General features: G+C 39.8%; 1 protein-coding gene across 2 annotated transcripts; it reads left to right on the top strand.

Moving 5' to 3' along the window:
- The first annotated feature begins 2 nt into the window (after window positions 1-2).
- On the top strand, window positions 3-27,867 carry RMND5A (required for meiotic nuclear division 5 homolog A). Of its 2 annotated transcripts, XM_072862307.1 has the most exons (10): window positions 3-387; window positions 5,016-5,158; window positions 12,235-12,369; window positions 12,541-12,641; window positions 17,879-18,045; window positions 18,789-18,954; window positions 21,572-21,674; window positions 23,883-24,037; window positions 25,404-25,490; window positions 26,821-27,867. In XM_072862307.1, exons 1-9 carry the CDS (start codon window positions 246-248, stop codon window positions 25,465-25,467), a joined length of 1,176 nt encoding a protein of 391 aa, XP_072718408.1. In that variant the 5' UTR covers window positions 3-245; the 3' UTR covers window positions 25,468-25,490; window positions 26,821-27,867. The 2 variants fall into 2 exon arrangements, with proteins under 2 accessions (XP_072718408.1, XP_072718407.1); XM_072862306.1 differs by lacking the exon at window positions 26,821-27,867 and having other exon boundaries at window positions 5-387; window positions 25,404-26,249.
- Window positions 27,868-27,994: the final 127 nt, after the last annotated feature.

Below are 27,994 nucleotides of genomic sequence, written 5' to 3'. Positions count from 1 at the left end.
CTGCGGCGCTGCCTGTGCCGAGCGTCGCTGAGGTCCCCGCCTGCCCGCGGCGCTGCCTGCGCACAACTGCCGCAGCCTGAGGAGACGGGGAAGTTGGCAGCGAGCGGCGCGCCGAGCTGGGCCGCGCCGGCGGGACGGTGCTGGCGGAGGGCGGCGAGGGCAGGCAGGGGGGCCCGAGCAGAGAGGGGGGCCCGGCGGCGGAGGAGGAGGAGGAGGAGGAGGAGCGCGGCCCGGTGCCGGCCGCTATGGACCAGTGCGTGACGGTGGAGCGGGAGCTGGAGAAGGTGCTGCAGAAGTTCTCGGGCTACGGGCAGCTCTGCGAGCGCAGCCTGGAAGAGCTCATCCAGTACGCGGGCGGGCTGCGCCGGGAGATCCTCCAGACCGAGAGTACGTGGAGACCCCCCCCTCCCCGTTCCCCTCCTATCTCTTCCCTGGGGAGACGGGGCCCGGCTCCTTCCTCCGGGGTTAAAAGGCCCAAAACTTTGGGCCTTTGTGGGCTGGGGGGCCCCTCCGGAGAGACACCCCCCCCCCCCTCCAGCCTCGGGGCTGAGCAGCGCTCCCCGCTCCCGGGGGGCTCCTGCCCCGCTTGTGGCCGGCCCCGGGGGAGGTCTGTCTGCTGGGCCGGGCTGAGGTCTGTCTGCTGGGCCGGGCTGAGCTGGAGGCCTGCCCCCCTTACCCCCCTGGAGTCGGAGCTTTGTGTGCGTTTCTGACAGGGAAAAGTTAAAGGTAGGAACAGGTATCGGGCCTCGCCTGCCTTCTGTGCGCTGCTGAAGGGGAGTGTTTGTTCCTGATCAGCAGGCATGGCGTGACCCTGGTCAGCGTGTCCGTACCTCCTGCGCCTTTATGTTGAGTTACAATGGGGTTAGTCACCCCCAGGGGAAATAAACAGCAGGGCTGCCCTGTTTTCTTTTCCCCCCCCTCTTATTTTTTGTCTTTTTTTTTTCTTTTTCTCCTAAGTCACTAAGTTGTTTTCTTTTGATGTGGCTTGGAAGTGTTTAGGGTAAAGCCACTCTTTATCAGGAAGTAAACATGGCCTCCGAAGTGTTGTCTGTATTTTACAGCTGATGTTGAGCCCTTGCGCAGGCAGGCTAGATGGCCAAAGCGCGCTATAAACACGAGACATTTAAACCTTGCGAAATCCCTGAGATGGAGGTAATGCTGTGTTTGTTGATGGAGTGGGAGGGGACGGTGAGACAGCTGAAGTGATTTACCCAAGGCCATGCAGGAAGCGAATGATGGCTCAGGGATTAAAAATGGGAACTTGCAGGCTCCTGAGCCCAAACTTGAGAGCAAACTGTGCTATTTCAGTGTTTTGCGGAATCGGCTTTTGTTTGGTTCAGAGAAAAATGTGTTTGCTGTAGTCCCGTACAAATACGGGTGCAAAGCTCACTTACAAGTGCGTATAATTCCAGGAACATAAACACGAGTGTATTAGAGCTGCTGTGTGTACCCAGCATTTTCCGTAGAGAGCAAACGTGGAACTCTGGTTCTGAGGCACTTGTTTGGGATGAAATAACTTCTGGTCTTTTTGGTATTGTTTTGAACTCTGTTTCAACAAATGCATTTTGCACTGTTTGAAACAGTTTGGGCTTGTGCATTGAGGACAGTTGATAAAATGCGTGTCTTCACAAACTGAGATGCTGACCTTGCCCGGAAAGTTGCGTGGCGTGACCCTTACGCTTGTATTGATCTTCATAGGACTCTGTGGGGCTGTAAAGATTTGTCTGTGAGAATCCTGTTGCAGGTCCAGAGCTTTTAGTCTCTTCATAATAAAATTAAAAGGTTCCAGTGTGCAGTTCCTTCAGGGTCCTTGTGGGGTTTTCCATCGAAACTTGGATTAAGAATCTTTAGGACTGTCCTGTGAAGGCCCTGGACATGTTTTCAGCACTTACCCAATAAGTGGTGATGCTGTCCCAGCAGAGTGCATCCCAAATTGAACTTTCTTGCAGTAAGTACTCTAGAATGAAGCCAATATGTTATTAGTCCACTCTCAAACATCTGGGGACTGTGTTCAATTTTGGCATCTGAGGGTAAGCTGGCTTCATAGGAGGCAAAATTCTTATTTTTTCTTTAACATGTTATTTATAACTTTCTAATGAGAACAGGTATTTGCAGCTTTTATATACTGTATCCTGAGTATTTTTGAAAATTGATGGAAGTGGAAGCAGCCGGAGTTCCATATGTGGAGCGCTGTAATTCAGGGCTCTGAACTGCAGAAATATGCTTGCATATGTAATTTAAAAGGAGAAAAGGAAGAGAAAACCCTCACTGCTGAAGAAGAAATTAATGATGTAGGGCAAGATCTGAGAGCAAAGATCTATGAAAAGATCTTAAATAAGCAGTGAATGTAAAAAGGAAGTGGGTGGAGAAAAAGAAACTGTTAGAAGTTGCTTCAACCTCTAAACTGGTTTTCTTTTCCCCACTCACACAGTCTCTTAAAATTTCTTGAGCTCTTTTCATATTAAAGCCTAAGTACAGAACAGCCCTATGCTAAGGCCTGTGAATAGGAAGACAAAGTTTGGTTTTCTTCTCTCTTCCCCTGATAGATCTCACCTCCTGGATTGGCTACTTGGGTTGTGTGTTCCTGGATGGTATAAATGCATCTGGCTGAGTAAACTTGGCTTTGGACTCTACTCTGTGCCTAGTGTCTGCTCGCTAATGTATTTTTTTTTAAATTGTGACTGTATGTACACAATACAGAGAGAAGCTGTTGGTCTGTAGTGTTCTGTGAATGCTGAACTACTGTTACGACTGTCTGCAGGCTTTCTTCTGCTGATTTATTAGAAGTAGCTCATAGTTTAATTAAAGGTGAAAGAGATGGGTGCAGGGGGGAAATCTTTTCTCTTAAGGCTCTGATGGCTTTTCCTGTGTAGACATTTTCATTGCTTTGCTGTAGTTGGTTTCTGCTACAATGTTAGGGGCCAGTAATTCACTTATTTGCTTGGGGTAAAAACAGTTATGAATGTGAGTTGTTTGGGTTTTAGCTTAATGGCTTGCAAAAAATGGCTATTAAGAGAGTGTATTTTAACCTCTCTGTTTATTGGAGTATGAGTATTTCCATTTTGCTTGTTGCATAATCTTTGGCTGATCATTTTGTCTTGGCAAAAGTCACGAGAGAGTTATTTAAGAGCTTTCATGTGATTTTGTATGTTTATCGTAAAAATTAAATAGCAACCAAGAAATAATGATTATTCTTGAAATAATTTTAGGAGGTGAACTTTATGTTGAGTGAAGCTTTCGTTTTTAATTTGGGGTGCATAGAGTCAAGTTAGCAAACATGCACAGAAGAGGCAGTTTCAGTCCTGTTACTCCTCACTCATTCACTAGGAAAAATAGAGAGCCCTATTAGCCATTTGCCTGGGAGGTGATCATTAGCTTCATGGGACTGGAGGGAGAAAAAAAGTTAAAGCTTTTTTTATTTTCTTAAAAGCTATAGCTGTTACAAAAATGCTATTAAAGCTTCCTGAGCTGGGGCTTGTGGGGATGAACAGGAGCTATTTACTTTTCTAGAGATGAACTAGTTTTCATGTGTGACAACAGAAAGTTGTTTTTGCTGTTGACGTCGGCAGCAGGGTTGAGAGTTAGGATGCATAAAGGAAGGTACCTAGAATAAGTGGCTGGTAAATTATTACCTAAGCCCTATGATTACACCTTTTTTCTGGATTTCCTTTGCTCTTTCTGAGGCATATTGTTAAAGGTACACTGTAAGAGTTAAGAGTTTCTTTCTGTTGTTCTCGGGTTGCCGGTCCTGCAGCAGCAGCTGGATGCGCCTGTGTTTTGGTCTCCATGAAATACCAGAAACTGGACTCTAAAGTGCTGCTGAAACCAAAGGCGTGTTAAAATACGAAATGAGAAAGGAAGAAACTTTATGGAAAACGTGGTTGCTTTTAAAATCTTTCTTCTAAAGAGATATTTTTGGCCATTTTATTTTTTCACATGAAGGGTTTGGATTCGGAATGTTAGGGAAGCATTTCTGGGCTGCTCTCCCACTTAAATTAGCCTTCCCATGCAGTTGAAGGCTGCTAAGTTTGTGTCCTTAAAGGAAAAATTCTTCATGTAGAATGAACTTTGAGGAAGGAGAGACCTTTAGAGGTAAGACTGGAAAAGAGATTCACCTTGTATTTTGAAATCAAAAGCTGGAAGAAAGGACTGGAGTAAAGCACAAAAAAAAAGTAAATTTTTTTTCCGACTAAAGCTACTGAGTGATGTTTGAGTCGAGGCACGAAGGGTTAAACTGTTAAGTGTGGTGATGTGGTCAGGGGCTTGTAAACCGTTGGTATTTATTATTTTGTTCACAGAATGCCTCATACAGCATTGCACCTGTTGGTTGGACGTGGGTTTAAAAATGTCACAGTTCCTAGACTGTAGATCTTGCAACGAGAAAGAGTGGATCTGATGTTCACAGTCAGGTCCTTTATGGGCTGTTTCTCGTCTGTCGAGGAGAATTCAAGACTGGTTGGCTGAAATGTTTAGAGCTGTTTCCACAAGTCAGGAAGCAAAAGTTTCATACAGCTCAAATGCAAAGAGGGTCTGATATAAGAGGGTAGTTTGCGAAGCAAGAATGAATTGGGCCCTCGTTAATCCAAATTCTGTTTGCACCTTGTCGAAGTTAAACATGACGTTCTGACGTCTCTTCAGGAAACTGTCTAAAAGAAAACTGATCCTGCAGTGGGTTCACTAGCTTCCTGTTATATCCTGTGAGATTTGTGGATTGGGGTGTTTCTTTGAGATGTGTTTATTAATCTACTGTGACTGAGACACATGAGATGGTTACATTAATTTTTTAAACTGTTGCACTTGTTCAGTATTGTTGCGCACCTGCCTGGATTCCTAATTCCATGGGTGAGCTGTGTCCTGTACATCTTCATTTAAACTGATCTTGCTTTGCAAAGACTCTCTAGACTGTGTTTCTTTCTTTTAATACCATTTCTTGTCCTTATGTTGTTGCATATTGAGAGATTTAATGTTACTATTTATTTGTAACTAAGTTAGTAATTTTCCTCTCTTTTGTCTAGATCAAGATGGAGACTTGTCGGGGACAATTTCACTTGTTATGACACAGTGTTGTAAAAGAATAAAAGACACTGTTCAAAAACTGGCCTCCGATCATAAAGACATTCACAGCAGCGTATCCCGGGTTGGAAAAGCCATTGATAAGGTATTTGTATTGTGGTTTGATTGTATTATCACATATATTCTGTGATATGTACTCTGCTTTACAAAATTTGGATTTATACTACAATTAATTAAATCTTCCTGTCAGCTGCAGAAACATAGGCTTGGGGCAGAGGCAAGACGATGGGGTGTATAGTACTTGCTTTCAGAACTCATTGTATACAGAATATTTCTTTTGGGGCAGCTCAAATCTCTTAATCTCTGAGAGAACATGCCTTATAGATATTACTAAACTTAGTATGTGTTATATCAGTTTAGCAAAACGTTTGCTGCAATATCGGTCTCAATAAGAAATACTGTATTTTTTATATATAATTTGTAGTTAATTTTTAGTAGCAAATGACTCGGAAGCGGCCTTCTGTTCTAGAAGGCAGCTTAAAAACAATTTTTTAAAGAAAAACATTTTGTACATATTTCAGGTGTGGTTTTGGTTCTTAGGGCTTAATTTGATAACACGCAGCATTCTTAAAGCGAGCAAAGTGGATTAAACTCTTTGTAGTATCTGTGTCTATGCCGTAACAAATAATAAGGTAGTGCAACTTATCTTTGATGTTTCTTTGAGACACTCTTATATGAATTCCAGGTTCAAGAATAACTGGGATCTGAATATATTTTTGTAGGTAGATATTATTAACAGTTCTTTGAAATGGTACTAAAACTCATTTTTGTGGTAAGTGATGCCATATGTATAATTTCAGGTCATGCTTTTCTCAGTCTGTGTGTTCTTTTGTATAAAGTAGTTCTGTAGGCAAGGAGTATTGTACTTGCTTTTTTGGACATTCTTGTGTGGTATTTTCATATCGGAACATGCTTATGTTGATAGGGTCTTAACATTTGGTTTGAGGTGCACTTTATAATCTTACTAAGGAAGGCACTAGTAAGTGAGTCTCTTCATCTGGACAAAGACATTTGCAGCATTACAGAGTACTCATTCATCCTTTGGGAATCTCATCTAAACTTTTGTTAGTAATGAATATCTGTTAAAGTATAATTTAACAGTAGTGCAATGAAGGGACAAAGTACATAACGCTGCATTATTGTCAGAATGTCTGTGCAACTGTTACATTTTTCCTTATATCTATGGTTGACTGTCATGGAGAGCTCAGACTTTGTATTAATAGCTTTAATCCAAGCGTCACCGTTATCCAAAGCTTAAGGACGCATCTGTCTCTAATCCTTGCTGGTGTATCTAAACCAATTAACTAGAGTAAAATTCCATCCTTATTATTGGCTTGAAGCCTGAAATAAATCTATGTAATCTTTTCCCAAGTTTGAAATTTTCCTATTCTGCTTTAGCAAGTGGACCTTGTACAAATAAGCTTTAAAGTTTTGCTATACCTTTTTCATTTAAGTACTGAGATAGAGCAGCCCTAGGTCATGTATAGAGGGTGTGAATATTCAGTGGAAATTGGTGATAATATTTCTTAGAAGCCAAAGAAAACAACACTTGAGAGCTTAATAAAGCTTAGACGTGAGTCTAATCTCCAAATTGCTGTTTCAGTTGTCAAGTGCATAGTTTTTCCAGTGTTGTTTCTGTCCTGCTGTTTTAAGTTTGCCTACTGTTTTTATTTGAAAAAGGATAGCTGTAAATAAAAACATTTATTAAATATCAAGTGTGTGGTCTTGTAAAATAGTAGAAAGGCTACCAATAATGTGCTCTGTGCCTGTTGAGTGTCAGAAGGGCTGTTTCAGTGAGGTGTGCAGAAATGAGCTCAACTTGCTGTATTCAGTGTGTTCATTTCTCTGGCTTTTTGGTCTTGCTTAGTGTCTGTGGTGTTTACATCAAAAGACTAGAAGCAGTGGGAACTGCATGAGTCCCCAGTTCTGCTTGTAATGAAGGACGTGTTTTTATGAAGTTCAGAGCATCAGTTAGGATTGTCTCCTTAAATATGAACTTTGGCTTTTTTTTTTTAATGCAAGTAGTTTTAATTTTATTAGTTTTCCCTGACTGTAGTATCTTAAGGGAACTACTTTAAAATGTACCCTGAAGTCTTGGCCTCTTTGTCAGATGAAAACGTGTAATGTTTAAATCCAGGTGGAATTTAATGCTTCCCTGGACAGTGACATTTGAAGGAAGTCTTCTGTACGTACTTAATGTGATTTCCCTAAGCTGCTGGAAAATATGCTTGAAACCTGCCAGCGAAGTCTGTGTTGGCATCTGAGTCCCATAACCTATTGAAATTGCCCTCCCCCCGTTCCTTCCCCATAATATACTTAAGCTTAAACCAGTAGAAGTAATTAAGTGTAATTCACGTAGTGAATTGATTCTCAACACATTCTGGGCAAAATACTACTGCTTTCTAAATAAAATGCTCGTTAGAATTTAAAGAAGCACAGCCCTTGCCTTGATTTGTGATATTTGAGTTTTGTTTCTGTCACATGTAAATCCTCATTCCAGCATTTTTCCTCATTTATTTTATAGATGGATTCACATCTCTAGGACGCTGCTTATAGTCTTCCTAGCTGTATATGCTCAGGCACAGATAAATGTAACTCATTATTTTATTGCCTGATTTGAGATTGGGAAACATGCTAATATTGGTACCAATTTCATGTGATGCATCCAAATGACAGCTGTTGTTACATGTAGAATCAACAAACTTCCTACTTAACAAGCTTGAAAGAACTTGCTGAATTATCAGCTCATGGCAAATTCCAGGTTAAATTTCTCTTTTCCAGTGTTGAGGCAGGGTTATACCTATATGTAAAGTTTAGTCTGGCTGGTTTTTAAGTTAGTGTAGTCATTGCTTATGAACTTGGATGGGACCTAGATGTGTCTGCCTGCAGAGTTCACTCTGAGAACAGAAGCTCCTAAGCATTTGAAAAATGAAGTTCAAATTTGGCATCAAATATGAACCATGCCAAAGTCTGAAATGCCAAAACTTGGTGTGTTGCTTTTTAGTTAGCAGTTCCTGGAAAGTTTATCTAATAAGTAGACCTTTTTTCATAGTAGTTCTACATGGATTACATGTTTCTGATCCGTGAAGGGCTACCCATTCTTCCAAAGAGCATTTTCTTTGGAAGGAAATGTTTGCATCCAGTTTTTTTTGTTGTACTAGAATTTGTTCTGCTTCCAGAACTCATCATGTCACTGTTATTCAGCAAGTTGTTATCAGGTAGCTCACTCATCAGTCTCCCTGTAAATCAATCACTCTTCTGGAATGATTTGAATTCATCTCAGAACATGTTTGATGGGGCTAGTGAATGTTTTCCCTCTAGCGGCAATCTGTCTGAATAGTGGTTAAATGCCTTCATTCAGGAAAGTAAGTGGCGTAAATGGGAGCTCCTTCCATTTTTTTTCCATGAATTTTAAGCCTGTTTTTAAAGGACCAACATTTTAATCCAATCTTTGTTTTGGGAAGGTAAACTTTTACCTAAGTTAGTGTTTGTGTCATGTAAAAATTTGTATACAAACAAACAAAAAACCTTTACTGAACATCATTTAATTATGTTGCTGGGAAGAATATGGCTAGATAAATACAGAATCTTTGCAAGTCAAGCTTTATCTTATTAGCCAACAAACTGAACAGACAAGGTAAACAAATGTATTTTATTTGTATTTTGGGTCAGAATTCAGAAGAAGGGAGGAATGCACAAAGTAATCTCAACTGAGAAACCGAGGAATAAGCCTGTCCTTAATCATCATCCTTCTTCATATCATGTTGTTACTAATAACTTGGAAGGTTGTATGTTGGTTAAAGTGGTCCATCTTGTGTGTGTGTGCGTGTGTCTTGAAGTCCTCACACTTCAGCAACTATCAGTAATGTACTTTACATTGTATCATTGGTGTATTTAGCACATAATATTCTACTTTTTAGCCCTAGGCTTACTAGTTAGGCTCTTAAAAAAAGGCTTGTTTCTCAGGAATATTAACTGACACTCTTCTGAGCTTAAAACCTGAAAAGCATAAAATAACCTTTCTGGAGTTTGTAACTTATGGAATTTATTTCAACTTTTGAAATCTTATTAAACCCCACATGCTATCAGTTAGCATACTGTTAGCATTTAGAAAACAAAACTGAGATGTGTAGTCACCAGCGTATCATGCATGCATGACAGTTATGAAATATGTAAGCCAAAGGCAAGCAGTAATTTGTTCTGACATGTGACAGTCACTCACTGTAATATGCACAGTCAGTTCTTGAAGCTCCTCAGGACCCACTGGAGGCAGAGCTGTAGAATCCCACATATAATAAATACCTCAGAAATTGTTTAAAAAAAAAAAAGATGTTATTGAAATGAGAACCTGGTCAAGACTGGGTTGATTGGAGAATGGATGAGGGGGAGAAAAAAAGCGCGATCCTTCGGTTGTATGATGTGACTTGAATCTACAGAACATCTAGGTTAATATTGTTAGCATCTTTTATGGAATTTAAAAAACCCTAATTTAGGATGGGGTTTTGAAAAGGTTCTCAAGGCTCATAGGTTTGTTTCAGAACAAAATGTGGATTTTTGTGAAGGAACTGAGGTAAGTGGCTTTACCACCCCGCCCCCACGCAATGAGAAGGATGTCGCGATGTTTAAGGCATAGGTCCAGCTCTAACGGTTGGTAACTGCCCAGAAGAATACAGTTTCTTCTTACGGGATTATACATTCAGTAGGACTTGAAATTGCATGAAAAATAATCTTAGTCGATTATTTTTAGATTAGTGATGATTCCTACCCCCCCACACCCCCCCAAACCTAAGTAACAAAAGCAAGCTTGTGTGTTCTTGCCTCTGGTATTTCTCTAATGCATTGTTGGTGGATTTATGTTACCTGCAGTGTTTGGACAGAGATACCAGGATCAGCAGTGGTGGTGAACCTTAAAGGGTTACCACAAATAAGAACAGTATTATTTAGTCTTCAAGATGCTTAAACTTTTTCAAGATACAGCTTAAAGATGAGCAGTATGACAAGGAACTTACAGGTTAAGACACTCAAGTGAAAATATTGTTAAATGTGAGGCTTGAATCAATGGCAATAATTTAAATGCTCGTCTTACTCCACCATCTCTGAAAGATGGAAGAGACTATTTGCTAGCCTAAGGTTAATGTTTTACTGAAAGTTTGCTAAGAGACCTGAAGGGGGTGGTGGTTTTGAAGCCACGTGTGCGGGGATGAGAAGGCTGCCCCCTTCTCATGATGACACAGAGCAGCATCAAAGGAGATGTGGAGGTGGCCGATGAAGGAAATTAATAAGTGGTGAATAAAAGGAAGACACAGTGTGAAGCTGAGCTGTGGAGAGTACTGGAAGGAGGATGAGAAGCTTTGCAGATTTATGCTACTGTGCTGCCTTTAACTTCCCCCTTGCATTTAAGACGTGGACATGCTCACTGTTGGTAAGGCTGCCTCTGAAGGGCTGATCCCCTCTGTATGGGAGATGCCACCGTGCATCTGTCTTTACTATAGCTAATCACTGCATGCCACTCCGGTCCTCTCCAGCCAACCTATAAAAACAGCAGTTTCAGTCTTGGAGGCTGACATCTGAATTGTGGTTAGGTATTTGATACCTCCTAAGGAAAAAGCAGTGAGGCATAACTGTGCAAGAGAGACTTGTGCAAGGTAAAAGTGACCCCTTGGTCTGAAAGTTTGAAACTGCCATGATGTTCTCTACTTTTTTTAATTTAAGAATCTCCTTCCAACTCAATTTTAACTTCTGAAACAGGTTAATAGTAGGCTCCTGGATGCTTTTGGCAGTGTCGCTCTGCAAATGTCTGTTGCCTGGTGTGTGTTTTGACAAAGCAATGTATGACTCTCTGGGTTCCTGCTGCAGGTCCCTGGGATACAAAGTGCTGATCTAACGTAAACCCATGTCACCTGCTCAGATTTGTTCTGAAGTTCGTTATCCAGCTTTGCGCTGGCAAACCTTAGAGCAGGTCAGGTATGGGCTAACCTGCCACTCTAGCATTGTGCTGGCTGATGGGGAACCGATAATACGTGGTTGACAGATAGCTCGTACCAACTCCGTTGTTTGCTCTGCCTGCTTTGACGGAGGTGTGCGTTTGTGCTAGGTAGGTGTTTCCATATTGTGCAGGACTGTTGATTGTCACAGAGCTGTAGCTGAAGCACTGCTATTTTCACCAAACTGATTTCTGAATTTCCTTCCTGGAAGAGAACCGTAGTTACCAGGCCACCAGGTCAGGCAGCAAGCAATGCACTGACTTCTAGACTGTTTCTTTTGCAAGAGGTTTGTTTTAGGTAGTGGGTGAGGATTTTTATTCAAATTAACCTGCCTGTCCCAATCATAAAACATGTTAGCAGTTAAAATCCTGTTTTATATCTTGGATAAGAATAAACATTGCTCTCCTGCTGCCAAGAGGCACAGTGCCAAGCAGTGCCAAGTGTCACTAAAGAGTCACCGTGACAATATTTTTATGTATTCCTGGAATATGTCCGTAGGCCACTGGCCTAAAAATACACGGCAGTATGATCATCGGGGTTAGACCTGTAAAAGATCTCTCAGATCTTCAAAGCTGATGCTGTTGCTGTGATGTTGAGGTCTTCAGAGGTTTGAATGTCTTTGCCATTTGGGGGTGGGGAGAAGTGACATTTTCTTTTTTCAGCATTGCCTACCTTCCCAGCTATGTAAAAAATTCTTGAGTTTAAGCTTTTACTTCTAATTTGGTGTGCTGTAGTGACAGTGATGCATTGATAATGCTATTTTGATTCTAGTGTAGGCAATTTTGTTTTCTGTTCTCTATGCATTTTCAGTTTTCACATATGGAAAAAACCTTTTCTGCAGATACTTCCTTCAAAAATGCATCGTGGTCTGGAAAACCCTTTATTAGTTAACTGGATTTCTGATTTGCTAGCTAGACTTGTAATTTGTCAGTGTAATTCCTTGTAGTGGATAATATTCAGACTTGAAACAAGCAAGCCAAAGGATTTCTTCTTCTGTACACAGGAGATAATGAAGCAGCTGACAGATGTATTTCACTTTGAACAGGAGGTAATTGAGGGCCAGCTGGGTAATAGGCAGAAAGCATCAGGGTGGAGACATAGGTGTCCTGCATAATTGAAGAAAAATTACATGGGGCGATTTGTTCCAGCCTATTAACTGTTAATTTGTACATTTCAGAATTTTGACTCCGACATCAGCAGCGTGGGGATAGATGGGTGCTGGCAGGCTGACAGCCAGCGAATCCTCAACGAGGTGATGGTGGAGCACTTCTTCAGGCAGGGGATGTTGGATGTAGCCGAGGAACTTTGTCAGGTAACAATAAGTGTGGATCTTGAATGTTATCACCCATGGAAAAAAATGCTTTGGATTTGCATCCTTATTTGAAAGTTAATGTTCCAGATGAATATTTAAACTGTCAGAAAAACAGCAGCTTAATCCCATGTTTTCTTATGCTTCAGCTAAAAACTGCCTTTGTTTTTTCAGGAATCTGGTCTATCAATAGATCAAAGTCAAAAAGAACCTTTTGTGGAGTTGAATCGAATATTGGAAGCGTTAAAAGTTAGAGTTCTGAGACCTGCGTTAGAGTGAGTCTACTAGGTTTTTTCTCCCTTTTTTTTTAATGCTTTTAAGAAATCCTTAGTTTTTCACTTTAAATATTGTCTTTAGTATATTTTGATGTGTCTCCATTTGTCTTTTGAGAGGTCTAGTTACTGAGTGAATCCCTGCCTTCTCCTTTTGTCCCCTCTGTGTCCCTCCCCATGGGCAGTAGTTAAGTAAGGGTCTCTTTCTTAGATTAAGGATTAACTTGAATCGTTTGTGATGCTGATTTCAGGTTTTGGAGAGAAACATCACTTAGAGAAACAGTTGTCTGCCATGATGGTATTTAGCCTTATAGTGAATCATTAGTGAACCTTATTTCAAAAGGGTCAATTATGAAGGATACCAGGACTTATTAAAGGTGTTGGGTATCACCAAGTCTTTTCAGCTTCACCGAGCCCTTGGGGTGAGCAGAACTTGGCTCGGGATGAAAGTTCTCCCTTTTCCTCAAGTCACTCTCCCTTTCCAGATAAGGGACCACAGGGTGGGAAGAGGGGGTGAAAGGATAGGTGTGTACTTTGCAGGCTGTGGCTGCCAGGTAGGTGCTGATTAACGCTGGGTTAGAGGTGTGTCCCTTTCCTCAGCAGGAAACATCTTTGCGGAAGGTGAGCTGGGAGCCTGGACTGAGAGTGAGATCTGTTAGTGAGATTTCTTCTGAACAAAACAATTCTGTTCATAGAAGTCAGAGGGTAATGCTGAACGCTCAGATGAAAACAAAGTCTGGGAATATCTGAGGTCTATCAGTCAACCTTAGTCCAGGATGTTTTCTTGACCTTGACTTTCTTGACTTTACAACCACTAGACATGTAAGCTGGTGCTAAAAGTGACAGTGAAGAGGGAAATGTAATGAAATGTCTCGTGGGCTACTGTTTTGCTTTCCAGTAGTGGATATGTAACTGTGCTGTACCATTTCAGAACAGCTTTTATTTTAAAAACAAGAAAACCCCAAACAAACCCTCAACCTATGTTTCTGGGTTTTTTTGTTGTTGTTGTATGGTTTTTTGATTTTGTGGTGTTGGTGGTTTTAGGTTGTGACAGCTTTGGTAAGCTTAGGTTGGTCTCAAAAGTAAGTAAAAAAAATAGCTTTGAAGTGACCTTTTAAAAGTAGAAACAATGAAACAAAGCAAATTAAAAATTTCTGTTGCATTCCAGAGTATAATTCATACATTTAAAATACCTTTTTTGCATTATTCAGTTAAATACTTTTTCATATCAACAACCATTTTCTTTTCCCTTTAACATGATCCAACATGGGTATGTCAATTCGCAGGTCATTGGCATCTAAACTAAATGCAGGGATGCTCTGATATTCAAACCGTGGTGTTCAGAAACTAAATCTTGGATTTATGCCTCTGGGTCATGCAAAGTTTCACCTAAATAGTTGGTCTTTGAATATAGTTACACAGGTGGAAAGCTCAGGTGGCTTATTGCTATTGAATTGGCTAATTGAAGGGAAGCAACACTGAAATGCCTGGTGTTACAACTGAAACAGGATTTACTGTCAGGTACAGCAAGTATTTCTTGTAGTTCAAATAGTACCATAGCTGTTGTGAAGGATACTCTTTGAGGAACAGTAGCTTGCTGTTGTGTCCATCCACTTGAAGTCACTAAATTCATTTTAGCTCCAGTTTGCTAGGTCTTATGCCTTACTTGTTGCTACTTAAGTCGTATCTTGTAGTTCCTGCAATGTGTTAAATATTTTTCAAACAAAGGAGAAGGCATGGTCCTTCTTCAAGGGAACTCTTATTCCAAAGACAGCTGAATGAACAGAGAATAGGGTGTATTGTCAGCACAGTTTGTATGCTGGTCTCCCTCCCCCACCCTGCCTCATTTCTGTTCATAATGTTTATTCTGTTTAAACTCTTCAGTGCAAAAGCTATCTGCTTCTCTTTGCCTGCTGCTGGGCACAGAGGGTCCTTGTTTATAGTGATGCTTATGTAAAAAACATGGTTGTTAGTGAGGACGATCAAAATGTGAGAAAACTATACAGTTTAGGAGGTAACTGATGTCTTAAATGCCTGGTTATTCCACAGAACTGCTGATGCTAGTGAATGCATTTCCCATATTATTTCCCAGCAGACGTGGGTGTTTAGGAGGAGGGATGGAAACTGCTCCTGGAGGCAGAGCCTCTATGTGAGAGGAGCTTGGAGGGGTGGCATTGTGCTCTTTGGGCAAAATGCTAATAAATGGCTAAAATTGGCATCAGTAAATACAGCTTCAGGGGTGCATAAAAGCAGTCCCAAATTGGCCTGTTCTAGGGCTAGGCTGCTGACAGTGGTGTTGAAGCAGAAAGCGAGTGTTACACAAGGAGAATTAATTACAGTATCATGAACCAGGAAGGGCAGTACAGCAGGGTTTACCTATGCAAAATTGCAGAAGGTTGGGATGAAAACAATAACCAGTCTCTCTGGCTCTGCCAGTGCTCTGCAGTTGGTGCTCGGCTTAACTCAGTGTTGGAAACAAAGCAAACACGAGTTGGTTCCTGGTCACTGCCATGGAAAGGGAGTTGTCAGATTAAGGACTTTTCGAAAAGGCTTTCAAAGCCCTGCTGTGGTGATAGAGAGAACTTAGTATTTGTATCTGATTTGAAAAAAAAAAAAAGACCATAATTGTAGTTTTTTCAGATTTTCTTACTAATACAAATTCTAACACTTACAAGTACTACACTTCAGAATTAAATTTAGTACGACTGGCCATAACATTTTTCTTTTTTTGTGGGGTGTGCAACTTGACTTTGTAGATGTCCAGTGTGGCCCTGCACCCTAAGCCCTGTCATCTCTGTACCTCCGCAGGATCCCATTAATTTCCAATGACTTTTCGCATTGTAATTTGGTGATGGGGGAGGGAAATCCATAGGTTCTTTCTGGGTAGATTCTGGCCCTTCTGAGCCCAGGTGGGTCTGCATGTGAAGGTCTGGTGGGAATGACTTGCAGGTTCAAAGCTTTTTACTGTAATCTCCTGGGGAAGAGATACTGTCTTCTCTTATGTCTGTAAAGCAGCAAGGCGGCCAGGTCCTGGTATTTGCTGGGACCTTTGGGGTATGGTTTAAACTTAATTTAATCTTTGCTAGACTTTGTGAAATTCATTTTAACTAAATCCCATGTGGGATCTAGAAGAGAGCTCTGTGTACTTGTGGTTTGAATAGTATACTGTCAACTTTAAAAAATTCAGATGGATTTGAGTCTCAGAAGTGAAAACACGCTGAAAGTATTGTTTTGAGAGGAGGTAGGAAGACAGGTGTTGTGATTACTAGTGATTTTGGACCATGGTAGAGAGTATGTGGGTTGAATGTTTTTAAACCTCACTTACTGTTTTTTTGTCTTTCCATTAGAAATAGGAACAGCATGTCCTAGACCAAACACCTCAGGCCTTGCTTCTGTGGCTGCTCTCTTCCAATACAAATCTGTGCTGCCACTCAAAGAGCTAAAAATGGAAAGCCTGCCTAAAAGCTAATTTGGAAAAACAGACTTGATCTCAGCAAGATGAAGTACTGTGTCATGTGGTTGTGAATATTGGCAGGGAGATGATGGAGGTTCTTTTGATGCCTTCCTTTTGATGCAATACAGATTAATATCTCATTGATGGGACTGTGGCCTGATACTAGTCTTACTGTTTATTGATAATAGTTTTTGTCTTTCAGCTGCTTATTGGTCTATGGTTGTTAACTTCAGGCTCTTGTTTTCTTAGTCGGGAGTGAGCTTTATTCCCACTATACCTGGTTTAAACTGTGGACACTGATCACAAAAAAACTCAACCAACCAAACAAAAAAACCCCAACAAAAAAAAAAAACAAAAACCCCACAACCCCCCTCCCCACCAAACCAAAAACCAATCAAAAAAAAAACCAGCCCATGGTTAGTCACCCTCCTGGTGGAGATTACAGTGTTGACAGTCTTCTGAGGCTGCTTATCTGAAACTGCTTGAAATTAGGGACAGTAGAGCTTGTTCTTAGTTCAAAGGCTACAGTTTTCACTCTTTCCTACTGAAAGGTTACTGATGTCATTACAAAGCCTCGCCAGTAAAGTCAGACTCCTGACACTGTCACCACAACAAATTGAAAGTAGATACTTGTTCATTAACGCTACATCTTAATGCAGAAGGCTAACTTGCATCAAAGGCTTTACCAGTACTGTAAGAATGCTTAATTTTCTTATTTTAGTATTGGTTGAAAAGAACAGAAGCCTCTCATACCCCTTCTTTTTAAGGAACAGGGACTACCTCACTTCCTTGCTGAAAAGTGAAAAGCTCTTTGCTTAATGGGGCCCCCACAGTGAAAATAGTATAACTAATTAACACTAATGAGAAACAGATGTACTGAAGAACATTGAAACTTGAAGTTCTTGAGGCCTAAATCAATCCAATCTCTCACTAAATTGAATTAAAAAAAAAAAAACAAAACACAAAAAAAAGAGAGGGGTGGATAAAATCTAAATAATAAAGTAACTTTTTATGAAGTGCTTTAAAATTCCAGTTCATTTTAATTGTGCATGTTATAGGAATTCTTTCACGTTATTTGGGAGCTAAACATTAGTGTTGTCATGGTGAATGAGACCCAGAAAATGAGAAATATTTTTATTGCCCAAGTTGAAAATAACACAGAAAGCAAAGTTTAAGCAGGGTAAAGTACAACCTAAATGATTCTATGATATTTAAACTGATTTCCCTTCCTCCTATCCCCCATTGTAAGGTCTTGTTAATGTCTATTTTTGAAGCCCCCATAGATGTACTTCCCCTCTCCAAGGCAACATACACACGCATATAAACATGGTGGCTTAGAGAAAATGTTTGGGGAATGAGGAAATTAGAAAATATGTTCTTGAAAGGCTTGGTCAAACTTCTTCAGCATGCAGCTGAAGACTATCTTCAATTGTTAAGATTCAGTGATGGAGTGGTATTAATCAAAATACAGTAGATTTTAGCTCTTTCTACCTTATAGTGTGCCTAATTTCAGTCTTGCCTTCCTGGCAGTGAGTGTTGAATTTTGCAGAGGTTAACCTGTACAGCAGCGCCAGAAGTACCATTGTTCATATGTTGTGTGCCCCGTGTATCTCTGTCACTTGTAAAGAATCTTGCCATTTTCTGTGCTCCGTATAAACTCATAGAAGTTCAGGGAACAGTCATATTCTCCTTGAAATAGGTGTTTGATAATTGTAATAATTTTATATGGTGTAGGCTGACAATTACTCTCGTGTCGTGTCCCATTGTACCTCCTCGTTTCTTCTAGGTGGGCGGTATCCAACAGAGAAATGCTTATGGCACAGAATAGTTCGTTGGAATTTAAACTACACAGATTATATTTCATTAGTTTATTGATGGGTGGAACAGCAAATCAAAGAGAAGCACTTCAGTATGCGAAAAACTTCCAGCCGTTCGCCCTAAATCATCAGAAAGGTAAGTTTTCGGTCACATTAAGGGGATTTAAAGCATTTGGATGTGGCACCTTGTAGTAAAATATAAATCATGTTCCAAACATGTTTTACTCCATTATTTTTGTTTTGTTAGAGGCTTCTTATTTTTGTATGTAACATGTATAACCTGAATCCTTACAGTTTGAATTAACGCTTTTTTTTTTTAAAGAGGGCACAAAATTATATTTTAATATGTCTGCACATTTGCTTAAATTTAAGGTTTTTGACTCTTTAAATAATATGTAGATTACATCTAGAATAGGCCTGCTGCCAGGGTAAAGTGTTAAAAATGCACAGAAGTGTTCTTGGAATAGTCATCTGCTATTTTCTGCTGCGTGGGGTAATACAAAGAGAAATGAAACTTTTGAAAAATGGGGAGTATGTGAGTTAAGTGAACCGTCTCACACGGAATCCAGTAAAGCCTAATTTTTAGGGTACTGTGTGTGTCAGAAAGCTTACAAAAAAGGTAAACCTCTTTGAATCAAATTAATAGGCAGCATGCCATGCTTGTAGAAGGACAGATGACCCCCTGGTCTATCCATAGTGGACTGGTGCTCTTGTAGCTGTAGACTTCTGTTCTGTGAAGGCTGTAATTGCATTTTGTAGAGGTGAGGATGTGTATTACTGATTTGGTGTATCTGCCTGTTCTCCATGCGAAAGCTAAAACTGTAGACGCTAGCTTTTAATTGTAGTATAAAATAACTAACCGTTCCTGGTGTCTCACAGATATTCAGGTTTTGATGGGCAGCCTGGTATACCTGCGGCAAGGTATAGAGAACTCTCCGTACGTTCATCTATTAGATGCAAACCAGTGGGCGGACATCTGTGACATCTTTACAAGAGATGCCTGTGCTCTTCTGGGTCTCTCAGTTGAATCACCTCTCAGTGTTAGGTATGCTGGTTTTCACTTGCTTTTAAGACCAGGTACATAGTGTTTTGGTTTCTATTTCTTATTCAGGACAAAAGAAATGGCTTTTGAGAAGTAGTCTTATCTAGCTTGTATTAAATAAAGAGTATGGTTACAATTAGCTCTAACAAGATTTGCAGAGATTAGAAATCAGAGGTTCCTGTGTACTGTGCTTTGCCCTGCACCTTTGCAGCTCAAGAGGAAGCATTTATGGATGGAATTTGGCTTCCGTAGTTTAGACATCAGTCTGAAAGATGAGGATGGCAATCAGCCAATTATTCCCACAGAAAATGTGTGAAAACTGTCCCTGCTGTTTAACTGCAAAAAACCCAAAACTCCGGCCATGATTCTGTCAGCACTTGATGATCTTGGTTTTTAATCCACACATTACTTTACCTGTCTTAACTCTTAAGCATTCTTCTAAGGACATGTTGTGATTTCAGCTGCTAAAATTTCCAAATGATTTGCTGGACCTCATTTGCAAAGAAGAAGGAGGTGCTTTCAAGCTCAGTAGCTAATCTGACAAAATGCAAATCTGTAGGAGGCTGTTGGAAATGTGAAGAGAAACCAACCTAATCTCCTTCTAGCTTCTCTGAAGATAAAACAGATTAGCTGCTATTTAGCCTTTGGATTCCAGTTCCCCAATGTTCTCATTTTCTCCCCAATACTTGCCCAATGTTCTCATTTTCATTTCAGACATTAAATAGAAAATAAATTATATATACCTTTCTAGGCTAGATTTGGTACTTAGCAGAAGCTTCACTACCTTTTTTATTATTTGTTTTGGCTTTTTTTTTTTACTGTTTACATGTTACTGTTATTAGAGGTCTGTGCTTAGTTTAGAGCTCTTAAAATTGTCAAGCCTTCTGCTTCTCCTGTTTGCACCTCTTGTCACAAGATACAACAGAAGCAACAAAAGGAGCACTTTCAGATTAATTGTCTTTCTACAATAAAAGCTACGAATTTAAGTTTGAGGGTTTTATAGATTTCTAAAACTTCTATCTCTGGTTTTTAGTTTTCCTCTTTTTCCTGTTTTAGTCAAATTAACAGCAGTCCTTTGCATTTTAATTGCTCATGCACTGATGCCATAATATGGTTTTCAGCACAAATGGCCAAGAGATTTTTGGTGAAGTGGAAAATCCCTGTTATCGATGTTTGGACTGGTTGGACGCTTTCTTTGCGCCTGGTGTGAAATCAGTTGCACTGAAATGCATTTACTGTATAGGTGGTATCGATACTCTTGTCATAAACAAGACTGTCCTAAAGTGGTGTGATCTTTGAGTGCTGCAAATCCTGTAGAAATTAAACCAGCTTGAAGTTAAATCCCTGCTATAAAATATATTGCTTTCTAGAACATGGGTAGCAGTCACTTTTTTTTAAGGCTGATGGGTTTCTCCAGCGTGTATCTAATCCTGTACAGGCGTCATGGTCTGAGTTACTGCGTGGGGTCAGTGGGAAAACTCTTGCTGTACAAAGGAGGTCATCGGGGTCTTGAAGGATTACAGGACACCATTTGAATTTACTATTTACTTGAGGAGTTATACTCTTAAAGGGGTCTTCCAGAGATGTTTTCATACAGAACTGTTAAAGCACTAATGCTTTTATTTCTACAGATACTATTTGTCTAGGATATGATTTTTTTTTTTTTTAAAGCTTAGGCAAGAGATCCATACGTTTCAGGCACATCCCTCCCAAGTAAACTAGTCAGAATGTTCCTGCAGAAACATAAAAACAAGTATCTGGAAGGGCAGAGTGGAAAGGAAGGTTGTGACTTCTGTAGACAATAAAACTTGCCCAAATAGTAAAATAATCTGCCAGAGAAACAGAGCAGGCTGATACCAAGGTCAAATCCTGTTTGTGTTGCTGCTGATTTCCAGGCCTATAGTACTGTCATTAGACTTAAATCCATCAAAACATCTGTTAATTTGTGGAAACTCAGTGTCATACTTTATTTTGTAACATAGTGAAATATTTCAAAATAATGTGGTAAGTTCTGTTAATGGGTAACTGTCAGAGCAGGCTGAATGGTTGGGACACTGACTTTGGTCAGTTGTATACTGCCATTTGTGTTACAGGCTGTGGTTTCCTTCCTTCACTTGCCTTCCAATGTTTTTTTCTACATTTGTTTTCTTGATTTAAGGTGAAGGTGGAAAGACATGTTTCTTTACATGGTAATTACATATAATTAAAGGATTATGGGTTGTGTGTACGTGTGGGTTACGTGGAAACTCTTAGGCTGCATGTACTCTTCCATAGTTGAGAGCAACTACCTATATAAGCTAACATGATGTCTTCCTCCTGTACAGCTGAAAATCGAAGTAGGTGGTATAGAAAATCAATTCATTATAAGACTCAGAGCAGGGATTAACTGTTGTTTTCAGTCCAGAATGTAGTACATGAGGGCCCTAGCCTGAGATGCAGGGTAACTAATAACCTGCCCCAAAACTCTTGCTTGTCATACTTGAAGGGAGCTTAGAAGTACAGACAGTAACTGAATGAAGTAGTACAACACACTTGTGTCCCAGTGAACCTTTAAAGTAGAAATACAAAAAATGTGGGTTTCCTAACAGGCACTGTATGTTAACATTTCCTTTTTCTGCAGTTTTTCAGCAGGTTGTGTAGCATTACCAGCTCTAATTAATATCAAGGCAGTTATTGAACAAAGGCAGTGCACAGGTGTTTGGAACCAGAAGGATGAACTACCGGTGAGTTGATGCTAAGCTATCGCAGGGCAGACTTCTAATGTTGAATGCTGTTTTCAGGTTTCTTCTGTGCTGAATATTAAGGGATGTTACACATGGCCACCACCTCCAGCAGCTCCTGGGCTTGGGACTTCCCAAGGTCTCTGTACAGCAGAGTCTCGTCCCAGGCTGATGGATGTGGCTGATGGTTTCCCGTTTGTAGGTTCAACCAGTAGTGAAGCTAAGCATGAATCGCAGACACCCACCCACCCACGCACACACACAAAGGACACCGATATGACTGGCTACGCAGGCTGCCACAGGCAAGGCACTGCCTTCAACAGCACCCACATACAGGACTTGCATAAAACATAAGTATAGACAGCCAAGATCCCTTCCTTCTCTTTGGCTGGTAAAGATTAAAATTGACTGGTGAAAGCACACACGCACCACTCTAGATTCACAAGCAAATGCATGTTTGCAGACCCTCAAATACTGGCGTGGCCCTTGTGGCCACTTTTATACCCCTTTCTGGCCGTTCCTCCCCAGTCCCCTTCCCCTGCACATTCCTCCTGCAGTTTGTATAGTTCTGCTAACCCCCTCTCCTCCAAGACCCTCAGGTTTGCATTCGTATCTGTTGCAAAGACCAGGTTTGGTTGCAGTTTCTTGATGACCTATCAATTAGTGTGACTGACAAGGTTGTTTCTTGTTATTGTCTCCGTTACATTTGTCTGTCAGGTTTATATTTCTCTGTTTTATTTGTTGCTCCCCCATTTACTTGTTATCCCCGTTGCATTCAAAAAGGTCTTTGATCGAATGACCGTAACAAAACAGATGCTCTCACCTTCCACTTAGCCTTACACTGAATGTATGAGATGTTTCTATATAACTGGAAAAGAAATGCATCCCACTGAGAAACATTAACTTCCCCTAGCTATGCTTGAGCTCTGTCCATGAGCTGCTTTGCACTAACTCTTTATCAGGCAGATGAGAGATGAAAGAATTAGTGCTACATCTGGGGACACAAGAACTAAATTGGGATCCAGTGCATTATGCTTTCAGCACAACTCATTTGTATCAGTTGAAATGAAGTCCAGTTGTTGTGAAACCCCAGTTTCCCTTTATAGCTCTTACCAGGTGTGTGCAGCTCTCCAGTGGCCTGCTCCTGATTTGGAAAGAAAACCTATTTTGTGCAAACTGGGCATGAACTGAGTTAGCCTCTTTGATTGTAGCTGTAAGAGATTCATTTATAGTGTAAGTATGTGCATTGAGTTTCTCCCAGCTGTTTTCTGTAACACTGAGAGCATAACCTCAAAGTGTGACAGATTCATGCCCTGCCATCCAGACAGGAATGATTAGCTAGGGAGCATCTGGGAAAAGATTGCTGTCAGATGCAGATCAGTTAATAGTATTTATATGCCTCCTTGCATATTCTAAACTTAAGGGTCTCTAGTGTTTACTGCTAAGGCAGAATGGGGATGGGAAGCCTTATTTTCATTGTGCAAAGACAGAGATTAAGTAGTGTGAAAACGTTATATTGTCAGATTTTGTTGAAGGTTAAACTTGTCAGTACTGAGGACTGGTCAGAGCCGGGAGCTTCAGGTACGGAAGCTGTGATTTTTTTTTTTTTATAGTTCTCAATCGATTCCTGAAGTCACAGACCCATTCTTCTCTGTGAGATGTCACTTTCTGAAATTATTTGGTCCTGATGGCAAGAGCTGTGCTGTACCAGTGTCGTCTTTGTGGATACTGAAAATAAATTATTCTGATACACTTCATTATTGACATGACCTGTAGGTGTTGGGAGAGTCTTTCAAGAAGCTGTAGAACATTAACATAATCAATCAATCCAAGGACTTTTCTCTTTTCTTCCCCCCCCCAAATGAGATCTATCATCTAAACCACTTTGGAAATCACTGCCTAGGAAATACAGAAAGTCTTGTTGGGTCATCAGCTCAGTTTTCCTGCCAGGGCATAGATCTGCACTAAAATATGCACTTGTCCTTTGGCAGAATACTCTGCTTTGTTGGGATGGGAAGAAGCAACATAAATCACCATTTTAAGATCACAATTAAGTATTTTTGGCTGGGAAATTGTCAGGCATCCACACAATGGATTTTGCTGTCTTCACAGCTGAATTGTGAAATCGGTTAAGTAAGGGCCATGACCTAAAAGGGATAATTGTCTGGAAATGTATTTTCCCAAGATAAATTATGTTAATTTCTTTCACAGATTGAAGTGGACCTCGGTAAAAAGTGCTGGTATCATTCAATATTTGCCTGTCCCATTCTTCGTCAGCAAACAACAGATAATAATCCACCTATGAAATTAGTCTGTGGTCATATTATATCAAGAGATGCTTTGAATAAAATGTTTAATGGCAGCAAGTAAGTACCATTCTTTTATTTCAAGCAACATATAGGCAAGGACAAATCTTAAGAATAGAATACTGTGTTTTGGGAAAACTGAGTTCATAATTACATAATTGGTGGAAGCTTGTTAATCTTAGAGAATGACTTAGAAACCAGATAAGCCAGGCTGACATGCTGGAGAAAAGCGTAATAAACCCTCTAATGTAGAAAGTGAGATTACATGAAGGAATGCAATGAACAGAGTAATTTTCCAAGTTGTAAGTACCGTTGTGTTGTCTTAAATTCAAAATGGAGGCTTTTACACACAGTTTTTTGTTGGGAGCAAGGTTAGTAATGCATGAAACATCCCTTAAAAATAAAATCAAACCTCTGGGGAAATACAGCTTGGTAATTGAGTAGGTAGTTGAATTATCGCTGTGGAAATACTCCTCCTTAGATACCAGTGGGGTGCCTACAGGCTTTTGGGAAGGAGGAAGCGGGAGGGAGAGAGCTATACAGATTTTCTTGAGGAAGAACCAGTGGTAATTTGGATTGAATATATGCAGCTTCCGTGGAGGCTGTCAGCTTAATTTAGAGCCATAAGTTGTTTTGCGAAATCCAGTGTGAAAATAAGTGATGCTATAAATGAAAATGTTGAGTGATGCTTGCGTTCTTTGCCCTGCTAGAAAAGCCTAAAGGTATTCCTTCATGGGTGACTTTAGCCATTTTAAGCTAGTAAACTTGCTGCTACACTATTCCTGTCCCTGATCATTCATTTGTGATGCTTTCATTGATCAGCTTTAGTGACAGCACAGCTCTGGCAATATTAACTCGGGGAGGATCAAAGGCCCAAACTTAGAGATGGGGAAAAATGGATCAATGCTAGAAGAAATACTGTAAGCAGGTGGAATTGTATCAGTGGGAAGCTCAGCAGGGAGGCCAGGCTGACCTCTTTAGTCATAGCCTGCAGGAGCTGATCTAAGTGGGTTGTAAAATCACAGCATTTTGCAAACCAGAGAGTAAAAAGCCCTGGATGCTGAGGAAGTCAAAGTGAAAGCTACCAGCCTATTTAAAATGACTAAAATGCAAAAAACTAATCCAGAAGTAGAAATAATAGATTAATCATGAAGAGTAATTTCTTGGTGTTTAGTAATTTGGGGTGTGTGGGTGAAAGGTGAGAAAGAATATAGAAGAAAAAGTGTGACAAGGTCTCTCTAAGCTAAAGCTGACTTTTAATGGAGCCAAGTAAAGCATTATGGGTTAAGAGTACATTGTTTCATGCTACAGGGGAAAAAGAGGAAGGAATATCACTGCAAGCTCAATACCTTTGTAACAGATGAAAAAGCTTAATGCTCAGTTGTCACATGTTGCCGCGATTCTAACACGTTGCTTTTGTCCCCAGATTAAAATGCCCCTATTGTCCGATGGAACAGAGCCCTGGAGATGCCAAACAGATATTTTTCTGAAGAAAAGTTTCATTATGCAGTTTGTAAGTGACACTCTGGATTTCAGGTGCATTTCAGGAGAATTAAAACACACTTGTTCCATTTTATGCAGCAGACTGAGGACTCCTATGTTTGTATAAGCTAATGCTACAGAAACTTTGCCAACATTTAGTATATACATACCAAGTGGAAATGCTACAGAAATATTATTACCATAGGGCTTTACTATACTCTTGGTCTCCATACCTGATCAAGTTACTACACCAGCAGTTGTCATTCAATGCAGGTTTTTGTACTTAATTATATGGTGACTTTTTAAAAGCAGAACTTGATCACCCTCATTTGTTTAATATTCTTCCTGCTATTATTCTATCATTCTATTGATAACTGTCACCTTAGAGAATGTTTGTGGAAAAAGTTTTATTTCCTGTAATGTGTACATAATTAAAGGTAAATACTTCAGAAAAAAAAGTTTGATAAATTGAATAGTGGTTATAAAACTAATTTGTATTTTTTTCGCTGAAAAAGCTGTGATATATTCTGAGTTTTTCTTTCAAACATTTTTTCAACTTTTACATAGAATTCAAAGTAAATGTGCATATATATAAAGTATATAAAATATATAGCCCCAAGGGGCTACCTGTTAAAATCCATCACTAATTTATAAGGGTGATGTGTGGCTAAATTACTACTGGAGCAGAGAGGGAATAGGAAATCCTGTTCCTTTTGGTTTCACAATCGAGAAGTGTTTGTGTAAGAGAACATTCAATAAATTCTGAAGTGGAAATGCTTTTAGTCGATGACATTTGCTCTCTGGCCTTTGTAGTCATGTTCTTTGAACTTTGTATTCAGGATTAGGCTATAAATGTCATGTTGCTGTATAGTTTAATAGTCATTATAGTGTGCTATTTATAAACAGTTATCAAAACCAAATAAATTGTAGAAGTATTCATTGTTAAATGGGGGAAAAGCATGTTCTGATGCAATCTACTGATCATGACTCTGCACTTGGCAGAACTGGGCCCTACATCATATATTAGGAGGTAGCAAGTTTTCTGTAGCTTGAGAACACTTTGCTTCTAGCCTTGTTTTTGTAGTAGACTATTACTGCCATTGCCACTTTTTCTGCTAAATTTGTCATATTGTTGAATAGGTAAATTTGTACTCATAAACAAGATGTAGATCATGGCAGTTAAATCTTTTCTAGTGTGCATATATTTGTATTTATTGCACTGTCCTATAGTAGGGCAAGCAGCCATAAGGCATGCGAAGCTACATGTAAAATTATATTTCTGTATTGTGTAGTTAAAAAAAAAAAAAAACAAACCCCAAGCTTATATGGTTGAATACTGACACACTGGTTGAATGCACTAGCACAATGCACTACAGAGAAGACCGTCTTTGAGAAATCTACACCTTTGAATTTGTATGTCACCTGACTTGAGAGACTGCGTTGGACTCTATCGGATCGGTGACAATGGACATCCCTAAAGAGACATTAAGAGGAGCAAGTCAAGGCACACAAATTTTAAACTTTAAATGTGTTTGATACATGTGAAAAATACAGGTGTGTGATTTTTTTTTTCTGCAAAACTTAAATTGTATTCACACTGAGTTCAAAACAGCTGCGTTACCAAGTGGTAAAATCAACAATAAACGGGTGAGGATATTATTTTCCATGTAGGTTTCCTAGTCTTGCTGAAATTGCTTTTAATCTTTTCTTCTGAGTGGAATTGCTTAATGCTTTGCATTTATATGAAATGGCATATGAAGTATTTAAAAAAACCAATAATAACAAAACCCCCCAAAACCACCCTGAAGTGCAATTGCTGCATCTCTTTCTCTGTTACACTGATGGTATTTTGACATTGGTGTGAACACCAGTGCGTGTTGGTAGTGCCTCTAATGCAATTGCTTAGAGTACAAAAATGGCACAGTTATTAAATGGCAATAGGGTACAAATTCAACTTAGATATTAGAATGTTTTTAATACAAAGTGGTCCTGTGTTCCCTTTCAAATAGTGCATATTATAGATCCATAGTTAATTCAAAAATTCATCTGTTTTAACCAGATAATTGCAATTCTTTTCCTTAGCTGTTTGTATGTTTACTTAAAAATAATTGCTTGCAGTTTTGAAGCTCCACCGACAGATGATGCTAGCAGTTTAATATAGAATGCTTACGTGCTTACAGTAATGGGATATTGTGCTGGGCGTTTGTGGAACATGCCTGCATTTTGGTTGTTACAGCTATCCAGTTTGCCCTTTGAGGTGATGCAGGTTGTCTCCTTCTACTGCCTGATATGCTTCTGGTAACTAGAGAAAGTGCTTGCACAGGGAAAAGTGAATAATACTCTGAGGTTTTCATAATTAAATATAGGTAGGGCCTGATAGGCATACATTTTCTCTTAACAGGGTTTGGGAACATCCGTAGTAAAAAAAAAAAAAAAAAAAAAAAAATAAAAATCATTTAAAAGCTATGGTGGTATCTGAGGTCTGTCTCTGTTACACTTTTGGACCAGATTGTGAAGCCTTTAACTAGTGCCTTT

Source organism: Ciconia boyciana, chromosome 5 (genome assembly GCF_034638445.1).
Source record: "Ciconia boyciana chromosome 5, ASM3463844v1, whole genome shotgun sequence".
Taxonomy (NCBI): Eukaryota; Metazoa; Chordata; class Aves; order Ciconiiformes; family Ciconiidae; genus Ciconia; species Ciconia boyciana.
The sequence above is the reverse complement of the archived record's forward strand: the minus strand, read 5'-3'. Positions and strand labels throughout refer to the sequence as shown.

Excerpts from the sequence above, each read along its gene's own strand:
- RMND5A (XM_072862307.1), top strand. The coding sequence starts at position 246 with ATGGACCAGTGCGTGACGGTGGAGCGGGAGCTGGAGAAGGTGCTGCAG. Across the intron at positions 388-5,015 it reads GGAGATCCTCCAGACCGAGA|ATCAAGATGGAGACTTGTCG; the intron begins GTACGTGGAGAC and ends TCTTTTGTCTAG. Across the intron at positions 5,159-12,234 it reads TTGGAAAAGCCATTGATAAG|AATTTTGACTCCGACATCAG; the intron begins GTATTTGTATTG and ends TGTACATTTCAG.